The sequence below is a fragment of the Sus scrofa genome, chromosome 9 (genome assembly GCF_054392235.1).
Source record: "Sus scrofa isolate SSC_HxYL_T2T_F1_AM1 chromosome 9, Sscrofa_HxYL_maternal_Yorkshire_Landrace_v2.0, whole genome shotgun sequence".
NCBI classification, from domain to species: Eukaryota; Metazoa; Chordata; class Mammalia; order Artiodactyla; family Suidae; genus Sus; species Sus scrofa.
Window position 1 is genome coordinate 91668075 of NC_139391.1, and position 12336 is coordinate 91680410.

General features: G+C 34.5%; 1 protein-coding gene across 6 annotated transcripts in view; it reads right to left on the reverse strand.

Moving 5' to 3' along the window:
- SNX13 (sorting nexin 13) overlaps positions 1–12336 on the reverse strand; it is a 124896-nt gene that overhangs the window by 23704 nt on the left and 88856 nt on the right. For all 6 annotated transcript variants that reach the window (XR_014815924.1, XR_014815923.1, XM_003357459.6 and 3 more), the window contains exon 17: positions 7645–7714. Coding sequence is in view for 4 of the 6 variants with exons in the window: in XM_003357459.6 (XP_003357507.5) it covers positions 7645–7714 (70 nt within the window). In the remaining 2 variants the exon portion in view is untranslated. The remainder of the gene's footprint in view (positions 1–7644; positions 7715–12336) is intronic.

Genomic DNA, 12336 nt, shown 5'->3' on the forward strand with positions numbered 1-12336 from the left:
ATAACACAGTACCACCTCATAGCACAGTATTAGTCTCTTAAATTCAATAGAGAAAAAATAACAGAAACAAAATAATATCCTTCTGTACCAGCCTTCACTATTCAGTTGTATTTCCATTAGTATCGCTTTAAACAGAAAGCAACAGCTACGGGATAAGATTTATCTGCTGTTTCAGCAAGTTTCTTTCCTGTTTAGATATTCAACAACTCACAAGTGTAGTTTATTCAGAAAACTTTTTTCAGAAGTCATTGTCCTACTGAATCACCACAAATCGTCAGAGTCAGGTAGTCTCTAAAATCAAAACCTATTCCTATTTTGCACTAATCTTAAGAGATAAACTTTGAATTATTTTCTTTGTCTTTCTGATTTTCCATTTTTTTCTCTTTCTCTGTTGTATTATATTCTCTGTTGTATTATATTGGAGCTCTCCAAGTCTCCAAAAGTTTACTGAGTCTCAACACATCTGTATCTGGTTTATTTATTTATTTATTTATTTGATAGGCAAGAAATAGATTAAGATAGGATGCTTGTGAGAGAAGCAAGCAGGCAGGCAAGGAAGACCTTGGTCTATTTCTAAATTCATTCACTCACCTTAATTTCTTTTTCTTTTTTATCCTAAGGGCTGCATCTGCAGCATATGGAAATTCCCAGGCTAGGGGTCAAATTGGAGCTGAAGCTGCTGGCCTATGCCACAGCCATGTCAACACCAAATCCAAGCCACATCTGCAACCTACACTGAGGCTTGCGGCAGTGCCAGACGCTTAACCCACTGAGCAAGGCCAGAGGTCGAATCCCCACTGTCTAGAATATTAGCTGAGTTTAAACTGCTGAGCCATGGTGGGAACTCCCATCCACCTTAATTTCAATAACTATATCATTTGATTTCTATAACTGTAAAATGGTTCTTTTTTTTACAGTATTATACTCTTGCCTTAAGTTTTATCTCTATGAATATTTTTAAGATACTCTTGGGCTAGGAGACCCTATGGTATATAATTACTTGGGGATGGCTAAATCCAGATATACCCATGTTGGGATATAAGACAGGCCTTTCAATTTCATACGGGTCATTCTGAACCATGACCTTCATTCACATCCTTTGTTCTTTCCTCTGACAGTAGGCTAAGTTTTTCTAGTTCTTCTTTCATATCAAGTCATCCTTTGTGACGCTAGGCTGTATGTAAAGGACAGTGTTCCAGCTTCCCCTGGCTTTAGCCCATCCTGCCTCTTCTAAATTTAAGAGTACAAAAATGCTACCAATATCAAGATAGCAGTCTTTATGCTTCGATAAGCTCTTTGGCTTCTACTCTTCTTCACTTCCATAAATTTACTTTCCCTCATTGTCTATGGCACCTATAAATTTCTCCCGTTAGCTATTTTCATTCTGTTGCTTTCAGCCTTTCTATGTGTGGGAGGAAAGATTTCCCATAGCAGTTTGGACTACCATGCTGCCCGGAAGTATAAATTGCTCTTTTAATAATAGATTATACTGATCCAGAATTGCAGGGGGAAAAAAGTGGCCAAGGTTTGGAGCTGACTAAATATTTTGTATTTGGTATATAATTAGGTAAAGTAGGTTCTACATAGCTTCTTAGTAAATTATTTTAATCACCTAACAGCTAAAAATCTTTATTGGCAAATGTAGTTGGAAAAAAACCTACCTCTCTAGACTTTCATTAAAATTTTTCTAAGATTTGCACTTTCTATTCAAAATTGTCCTTTATTCCGTTCCCACCTAATATCAGTGTTCCTGATTTGACAAAAAATAAGACTAGAGAAATACTTGGGTCATCTTACTGTCAGAGGCTTTAACTCTGTTATTCACTATTCACTTCTTTCGAGGGAGACCTATGCAGAATAAAATGTATAATACTTTTCCATCACATGAGAGAATCACCATCACTCAACAGAATTAGAATGGCAACAAAGGAATGACATTACCTGGTGTGTTCAAGATAGGTTTAGGAAAGGATAATAGAAAGCAGAAGTCAACTAGGCAACAAACCATAACTAATTAGGAGTTAATAAGAACAAGGAAAATAGTAAGAAATAGAAAAGGAAAGAAGGAATGTAAGAAAGCATTCTGAAAAAGAATAATCAGATTTGTCACAGTGATAGGCAGGATGTATACACAATTAGGAAGAATAATGGGGTTGTTTTAAAAGAAGCAGAGAAGACAGGTAACTTGATTTTAAAAGCAGACAAAGAGGTTACATGTATTTTGAGATGATGGTGAAATATTATGGTGGAAATAATGGGTTTTGTTTTCATTAGGACAATGTTGCTATTCCATAAACTGACAGGGAACTGGGACCAAAATATAAATAAATCTCATCCCTAAGTATTTTGCTCAACTAGCCAATATTTTTTAAAACGAGATTTCTCAATGAAGGCGTCAGTACACTCTAGTCCGCGGACCACATTCCTTAAGTATGCTCTACTTCCTATCATAAAGATGTTAGGAACATGGATGGGATCTAGACTCAAAGAGGCTCTGAAGTGCAATTAGTAAAATAAATCTTTACTGAAGAAACACTAATAAGTAATGCCCACCATGTAATTACTAATGCAACTGGTAATAACTCAACAGACAAGTATTATTATTATAACAACCCAACAGACAATTATTATTATTATTATCCCATTCTGCAGATTAGGAAATTGAGATACAGAGAAAATAAGGAATTCATCCAAGTTTACCCAACTATTAAGTGACAGCCAGAATTTGAACCCAAACAATTTAGACAAAAAAATGTGCTCTTAACCACTAGACTATGCTGCCTTTAGTATTTATACATAAGTCTGTCTGACAGAAATAACAATTTATTAAAAATGTTAAGTATTATGCTTCCAAATATTTTAAGAATCTAATAAATACTTGTTGAATGAATGAACAAAGCAGGTAGAGAACCACAACCAGAAGAGAAAGATCCATATAAGAAATATGGACATGAGTATATCCTTCTACACATACATGTTTAAGGTCTTAAAGAAAAAATAAAAGGACAAATACTAAATGTACGCACTTTAACAAAGACTTCCATATTTGAAAGACAATCTGATAAAGACAATAGTTTTTTAAAGAATTTTAAAATTTTATATCCTTCTACTTTGCAGAATTTGTTGATCAGTTCAAGTAGTTTTGGGGTTCAGTCCTTAGGGTTTTCTATATCTGCACACAGTGACAGTTTTACCTCTTCTCTTCCTATTTGGATGCCTTTTATTTCTGTTGTTTGTCTGATTGCTGTGGCTAGGACTTCCAGTACTATGTTGAATAACAGTGGTGAGAGTGGGCATCCTTGTCTTGTTCCAGATTTTAGTGGGAAGGCTTTCAGCTTTTCTCCACTGAGTATTACATTTGCTGTGATTTTGTCATAAATGGCTTTGATTACGTTAAGGTATATTCCCTGTCTATCCACTTTGGTAATAGTTTTTATCATGAATGGCTGTTGGACTTTGTCAAATGCTTTTTCTGCATCTACTGAGATGATCATGTGGATTTTTACTTTTCTTTTGTTAATGTGGTGTATGATGTTGATTGATTTGCATATGTTGAACCATCCTTGTGCACCTGGGATGAATCCCACCTGGTTATGGTGTATCATCTTTTTTATATGTTCTTAGATTCAGTTGGCTAATATTTTGTTGAGAATTTTTGCGTCTATACTCATCAAAGATATTGGCCTATAGTTTTCTTTTTTGGTGGTATCTTTGTCTGGCTTTGGAATTAGGGTGATGGTGGTGTTATAGAATGTCTTTGGGAGTGTTCCTTCTTCTTCAACCTTTTGAAAAAGTTTGAGGATGGGTATAAGTTCCTCTTTGTACGTTTGATAGAATTCCCCTGTGAAGCTATTTAGTCCTTGACTTTTATTTGTAGGGAGTATTTTTATGACAAATTCAATTTCATTTCTAGTGATCAGTCTGTTCAGTTGATCTGTTTCTTCTTGATTCAGTTTTGGCAGGCTGTAGGTCTCTAGAAAGTTGTCCACTTCTGGTTGTCAAATTTGTTGGCATATAAATTGTTCATAGTATTCTAGCATGGTTTTTTGTATTTCTGGTAGTATCCATTGTGACTTCTTTTTCATTTTTTATTTTATTTTGGTTTCTTCTCTCCTCCTCTTGGTGGCTTTGGCAAGAGGTTTGTCAATTTTACCTTTTCAAAGAACCAGCTCTTGGATTTACTGATTTTTTCTATTGTTTTTTGAATCTCTATTTTATTGATTTCCTCTCTAATCTTTATGATTTCCTTCCTTCTGCTGACTTTAGGTTTGTTTGTTCTTCTTTTTCTAATTCATTTAGGGGGTGGGTTAGTTATCAATTTGAGATTTTTCTTCTTTTTTGAGGAAAGCCTGTATTGCTATGAATTTCCCTCCGAGCACTGCTGTTGCAGCATCCCACAGATTTTGTGTGATCATTCAGAAATCAGTCACATTTCTGTGTACTAGCAATCAAATATTAGAACAGGAATACAAAAATACAATACCTTTTAAAATTGCACCCCCAAAAATCAAATACCTGGGAATAAACCTGACCAAGGAGGTGAAATAATTATATGCCAAGATCTATAAAACATTAATCAAGGAAATTAAAGAAGATCCAAAGAAATGGAAAGATATTCTATGCTCCTTTGGTTGGAAAAATTAATATCATAAAAATGGCCATACTACTGAATGCAATCTACAGATGCAGTGCAATCCCTATCAAATTACCCATGACGTTTTTCACAGAACTACAACAAACAATCCAAAAATTTATATGGAACCACAAAAGACCGAGAATTGCCAAAGCAATCCTGAGGAACAAAAACCAAGCATCACTCTCCCAGACTTCAGGCAATATTACAAAGCCACAGACATCAAGACAGTGTGGTACTTGTACCAAGACAGACATACAGACCAATACAACAGAGTAGAGAACCCAGAAATAAATCCAGACACCTGTGGTCAATTAATCTTTGACAAAGGAGGCAAGAGTATAAAATGGGGAAAAGACAGTCTTTTCAGTAAGTGGTGCTGGGAAAACTGGACAGCCACATGTAAATCAGTGAAACTGGAACACACCCTCACACCATGCACAAAAATAAACTCAAAATGACTGAAAGACTTAAATGTAAGACAAGATACCAACAAACTCCTAGAAGAGAAGATAGACAAAATATTCTCTGACATCGACCTTACAAATTTTTCTCAGGTCAGTCTCCCAAAGCAACAGAAATAAAAGCAAAAATAAACCAGTGGGACCTAATCAAACTGACAAGTTTTGCACAGCAAAGGAAACCAAAAAGAAAACAAAAAGACAACCTACAGAATGGGAGAAAAGAGTTTCAAATGATGCAAGTGACCAGGGCTTAATCTCTAAAATATACAAACAACTCATACAACTCAACAGCAAAAAAGCCAACAACCCAATAGAAAAATGGGCAAAAGACCTGAACAGACATTTGTCCAAAGGAAATATACAGATGGCCAACAAGCACATGAAAAAATGCTCAACATCACTGATTATTAGAGATATGCAATTCAAAACTACCATGAGGTACCACCTCACACCAGTCAGCATGGCCATCATTAATAAGTTCACAAATAACAAAGGCAGGAGGGGGTATAAAGCAAAGGGAACCTTCCTGCACTGTTGGTGGGAATGTAAGCTGGTACAACCACCATAGCAAACAGTACGGAAGTACCTCAGAAAACTATACATAGAACTAACATATGACCCAGCAATCCCACCCTTGGGCATATATCCAGACAAAACTTTCCTTGAAAAAGACACATTCACCCGCATGTTCACTGCAGCTCTATTCACAACAGGCAAGACATGGAAACAACCTAAATGTCCATAGACAGATGACTGGATTAGGAAGATGTGGTATATATATACACAATGGAATACTACTCAGCCATAAAAAATGAAATAATGCCATTTACAGCAACATGGATGGAACTAGAGACTCTTATACTGAGTGAAGTAAGTCAGAAAGAGAAAGACAAATACCACATGATATCACTAATATCTGGAAGCTAACATACAGCATAAATGAAACTTCCCACAGAAAAGAAAATCATGGATTTGGAGGATAGACTTGTGGTTGCCAAGGCAGAGGGAGAGGGAGTGGGATGGATTGGAACTTGGGGTTAACAGATGCAAACTATTGCCTTTGGAATGGATAGGCAATGAGATCCTGCTTTATAGCACTGGGAACTATGTCTAGTCCCTTATGATAGAGCATGATAATGTGAGAAAGAAGACTGTATTCTTGTATATGTAACTGCGTCACCATGCTATACAGTAGAAAACTGACAGAATACTATAAACCAGCTATAATAAAAAAAATAAAAATCATTATGAATTCTTAAAAAAAAAAAGAATTTTAAAATCTTGAAAAAGTAAGGCAATTGTATCAAAAGCTAGAAAGAAAAGCAACAAGACCCTCTAGTTTTATTGAGAAGAGTGTTACCTAGTGATCTTTAAAAGCAATGTATGCAGTGACTATTTGTAAAATATAAAGGAAAATTTGAAAAACAATTATAGATAACTTATTACAGAAATGTGACTAAAAACAGAATGCAAAATGAGACTCTAGCTCCAGTAAAAAGTGAGAAAACAAAGATCTTAAAAAATATAGATGCAGGAGGTCCCATCATGGCACAGCAGAAACGAATCCGACTAGGAACCATGAGGTTGTGGGTTTGATCCCTGGCCTTGCTCAGTGGGTTAAGGATCCAGCGCTGCCATGAGCTCTGGTATAGCCACAAACACAGCTTGGACCTGGCATTGCTGTGGCTCTGGCATAGGCTGGCAGCTACAGCTCTGATTAGACCCCTAGCCTAGGAACCTCCACATGCCGCGGGTGCGGCCCTAAAAAAGCCAAAAGACAAAAAAAAGTTTTTTAATTAAAAAAATTTAAAAAGAGTAAATGCAAATGATCTAAAACTACATTTATACTATTGAACCTCTTTCCAAAGTATCTAAAATATAAGTATGAAATTGAACTGAGGTATTTACCACCATGTTCATACTTCAGTATGTCATCTGACAAACACACTCCTATATTGAAGGAACAGTGAGAGGCTGGATAAGAAAACAATCATAATCTACTACTCACTGGAATTATCTAATAACTCAATAGCAATGACAGAAATTAATTTTTTTTCACCCTCAATTCACTATTTTGTACATATGCAGATGCAGTCACAAATCTCACCTCATCCAAGCATTTCTTGAACTTCTATAAACTCCAATACCAGAAAGCTTCAGCTATCCAGATAGCTAGTCTGACTGTGCAAGTATGAAAACAAATATTAAACTAAAATCTGCCCCCAAACAATTAATAGGAATTATACAGACAACTATCAGCTAGACTCAAAAAAAAAAAAAAGAGAGATTGCTTTCAAAATTTATTAGCAATGCCAAAATGCTATGAATTTAGGCTACTTTAAAATGATAATAGTGATAACCTTAAGGCAAGGAAACACCCATATAAGAACAGACATCACAGAATTTAATGAAGAACATGCTGCAGGGGGAAAAAGTAACATAAATATATGACTACAGAACAGAAAAATGGTTTATAAAAATAAATGTGGAAAATAATGTAATAATAATATTATTATTAAGTAATAATTAAACCATAGAGTCTCTTACCAGTGTCTGAAATGTAAGCATGAAGTTGTACTGAGTCATCAGAAGATACATTTGAAAGGTCATCTAAAGACTGGGGAGAAAACATACCAGAAGACAAATTTTTTTAATTTTATAGGAAAAAAAGTTTTAAAAGAATTCTACATCAAATACACATTATTAATCTTTGCCCTACGTAAACTTTATATTATTTGTGTCTTCCCTTCCAAACAATAACCCTCTTTATTTATACTAATAGGAGAGAGAAAAGCAAAGATTAAGATACTTTAAAAAAAATTGTGATATCAACTTAATCATTAGATTATTTCTTCCTTCATTACCTATCCATATACTATAATTTGCTTCTTCTCATTTATATTCAATATGTGGCAAGAAAAAAATGCAGATAAAAATAAGTAGACATATTGTTAAATTAACATTTCAATTTTTTAAATGTTAAAATGTACTACAGCCAACTGTGCATTCTTTAACACTTTTGTTAACTCAGAAATAATTTCAGTTAATTTCAATTTCTTATCTGTAAAATGAGGATAATCATACCTTTATCAAAGGGTTATGTGAGGATTAAATGGAAACATGTAAAACATTATAAGATTGCCTACCAAAAGACATGCTAGCTATTATATAGTATGATGATTACATATTAAAAGAAGTGAATCTATAGTTTAAGATATTTTAAGTAATTAATTTTCAAAAATGAATTACTGATTGATTCAGAATTAATTTTTTTAACTATGGACTTTGGGGCTAAATTTAAAACCCTTCTGTTACACATCCAACACCCACACATACACAGAAGGGAACATAATCATATCATAAGGCAGACTGTATGGAAAAGAGTTAAGTCAGAGGATTGATGTTGCTCTCCTTAGAGATGGTTATTTTTAAGACTGGCCCTTGAAGGTACTCAGGAACTTAGATTTAGGAAACATTTCCACCATTCTCTAGCTGCTTAGAGTGGCTCCCTCTACCTCAACTATTTCTACTAAACTACTAAAAACTTATGCCTGTATTTCTCTGGACTTTGCCCCTTGCACCTTTTCCCTTTGCTGACTTTGCTTTATATCCTATTTTTTTTTTTGATAGGCAAGAAATGGATTTATTAAGATACGATGCTTGTGAGAGATGCAAGAGGGCAGGCAAGGAGGCTCTACACTGCTTTATATCCTTTTGCTATAATAAATTCTAGTCATGGGTACGGCTATGCTGGGGCCTGTGGATCCTCTTAATAAATCAATGAACACAGGAGTGGTCTTGGGGACCTATAAAACACAGACATTACCAAACAAATTTTACACTTTAAAAACCATGGGACCTAGGTGAACTTTGGAGCCCTTAATGTGATATTATCAGTTATTACTAAAAGAAAATGTCTTAAATGGAGCCATCACATGACAAAGTCATTTAAATTAAGGCAATTACATTCTAAGAAAAAAGCCACAATTCTACCTACTAATTCTATCTACATCAGGAGAAGCAAAATTTGGTAATTCAATACAGATGATCCACAAGTCAAATGGGAGAATCATCATACTTGAAGAGTCATAACAACTAGACTTTCTTGTATCTTAGTTTTCCCAGTGGCGTAATGGTGTAATACCTGTTCTACAACTCCATCAGGATACAATGTAAAAGACAATACTTTGAAAAAATTAGAATGCACTTATTTATTTTTTAAAGGCTCATTTGACCTATGTCATTTTGATAGAAACAGTACAACTTTGTATTACTATTACTTTTATAAGAAAGATTGAGGTCCCAGAGGAAATGGAATACCTTACAAAATTTAAGACTTATCTACTACAATCTTCTAACTATAAGGTAGAACAGGAACAATAAAACAATCACCTTTTTTTCAAAAAAGCATTATTACTGGTAATCTTCTCTTGCAGGTAACCATTTAAAAAGCTAAATGTTACTTAATTACTTTAAACTTACTGGCATCTTACACTATGCAACACAGAAACTGGTGGGGGGTTGTTTTTGGTTTTTCTTAATCTTTTGTCTTTTGAGGGCCGCACCAGCAGCATATGGAGGTTCCCAGGCTAGGGGTCGAACTGGAGCTGCAGCTGCCAGGCACGGCCACAGCCACACCAGATCCAAGCAGCGTCTGCAACCTACACCACAGCTCATAGCAACACCAGATCCTTAACCCACAGAGCAAAGCCAGGGATCAAACCCACAACCTCATGGTTCCCAGTTGGATTCATTTCTGCTGGGTCATGACGGGAACTCCACAACACAGAAATTGTTTAAAAAAACTTTGTGTATAAATGTCTTTTTAGCATATTTTAAATATGGAATAAGTACTATTTTTGTTAAATATGAAAAATGCAATGACGTCTCTTAAACATGAGTCACAGGTATAACACACAAATATCAAGCAGACTATATATAAAGTTACAACTGATGAAATAATATTAACTACAGAACTACACTGTTATTTAGACTGATTAGTAAAACAAAACTGTGATTTCAAAACTAGTGCTATTACTGTTGTCATGAAATAAAATACAGTTTGTAAAATAATGCTTGGGGTAAGACTCTTGAACTTCTCAGAAAAAAAAACAAAACTTTTTTTTTTTTGTAACATTATACTAAGATAAAAACTAAAAATCCAAATCTACTATGATAATCAATTCAGCAAACACAACTATAATGGCACTTCCAGAAATCTTTATAATTTATCTTCCAATCTTAATCATGAAATGAAAACTACTACACTGAATATTTTCTTTGCTTAGTAAACTGGAATAAACTATCATGATGTAGTTTATAGTTTTAATACAATAAATATTTTCATTAAATATGAAAAAATATGACCATTTTTGAAACTTTTTTTTATAATTCAACTTTTTTTTTTTTTTTTGCCATTTCTTGGGCCGCTCCCGCGGCAGATGGAGGTTCCCAGGCTAGGGGTCGAATCGGAGCTGTAGCCACGGGCCTAAGCCAGAGCCACAGCAATGCGGGATCTGAGCCACATCTGCAACCTACACCACAACTCACAGCAATGCCGAATCCTTAACCCACTAAGCGAGGTCAGGGATCAAACCTGCAACCTCATGGTTCCTAGTCGGATTCGTTAACCACTGAGCCATGACGGGAACTCCAATTAAACTATTTTTTAAATTCAGCCATTCATTAAAATCTGTCTATAGATTTTTTTAAAAAAGAATCCAAAAGACTTAGCTATTCAAAAGCTTGGATTCATCAGATTTATGTGAATAACAAAATACTGTACGTCACTGACCTCAAGTGTAATCTTTTTTAATCCAGAGACTGTTCTGGTTTATATTACTATGTGATCAAATGGATCCCTTTATCTGAAAAAGCATTTATTCCAGATAGGAAATAAAGACAAAATGTCTTAACTAGTACTCAAACACTTGCAAAAGCACTACAAATACACTAAAAAAAAAAATCCAACCAAGAAGAAAAACTTTCATCACATTTAGCAACTTTTTCAATATAATGAACATTATATTGCTAACATTTTTCATGCTCTAGGAGCCATTCGTTTTAGTTATAACACTATGGAATATTACAAGTAAATGGCAATGATACCAAATAATTCAGGAAAATATTTAAAATGTTGTAAAATATCTGACATAACACCATGGCTGATTGGGCTTTAGTGTTTTGTTAAAGATTATGTTTTGTACAAAAATTGAACATTTATACAGTAAGGTAACTTTAGAAATAAATGTAGTACTAAGGCACATAGATAATGGACCTCTAAACTATTTAGCTATTACAAAAAGTTTGAAAGAAAATGTAAGGAGTAGAAGGAAAAACAAAGTGAAAAATCTCCCCCATGCCACATGAACTCTGGACTGAAACATTCATAGAATAGTAATATTTCTTTCTGGCAGCATTTTTATGAGATAAATTATTCAATGACAAGCAAGGATATATAAAAGAATTGAAATGTTCACTATTTCACACTTCACCTTAAATATATGAAATGTTAATGACAGTTTATATGCTAAAAACATGTCATTCTTAAACCTGTAATCTTGAAACACACTTGCTTAATTCCTGTAAAACCGACCAAGCTAAGATGGGTTTTTTTTTTTTTTTTTTCACAATAACCTGAATTTATTATAGTATAGACTTTAAGAAGTATCTTTAAGTTGTCAGATATCCCAGCTAATTTTATATCTGTTTTCTAAATATACTAAGATAAAACTAATTCCAATGGAAATATTTAAATGTCACGAATTTACTGTCAATTATAATACTAATCAGTCATCTTCAAATACTCAATATTCAGGTTGATAATAATTAAATCATTTTTATTACATTGAATTAAATCATGCAGGGGTGGCCTAAGCCTATTTTTAAAAATGAAAATAAATTTCATTTAAGTTCTAATTCACAGATCCCCATGTGAATTTTATATTTCTTTAAAAGCATAACGACTTTTTGGAGTTCCCGTCGTGGTGCAGTGGTTAACGAATCCGACTAGGAACCATGAGGTTGTGTGTTCGGTTCCTGCCCTTGCTCAGTGGGTTAAAGATCCGGCGTTGCCGTGAGCTGTGGTGTAGGTTGCAGACGCGGCTCGGATCCTGCGTTGCTGTGGCTCTGGCGCAGGCCGGGGGCTACAGCTCCGATTCAACCCCTAGCCTGGGAACCTCCATATGCAGTGGGAGAGGCCCAAAGAAATAGCAAAAAGACAAAAATAAATAAATAAAT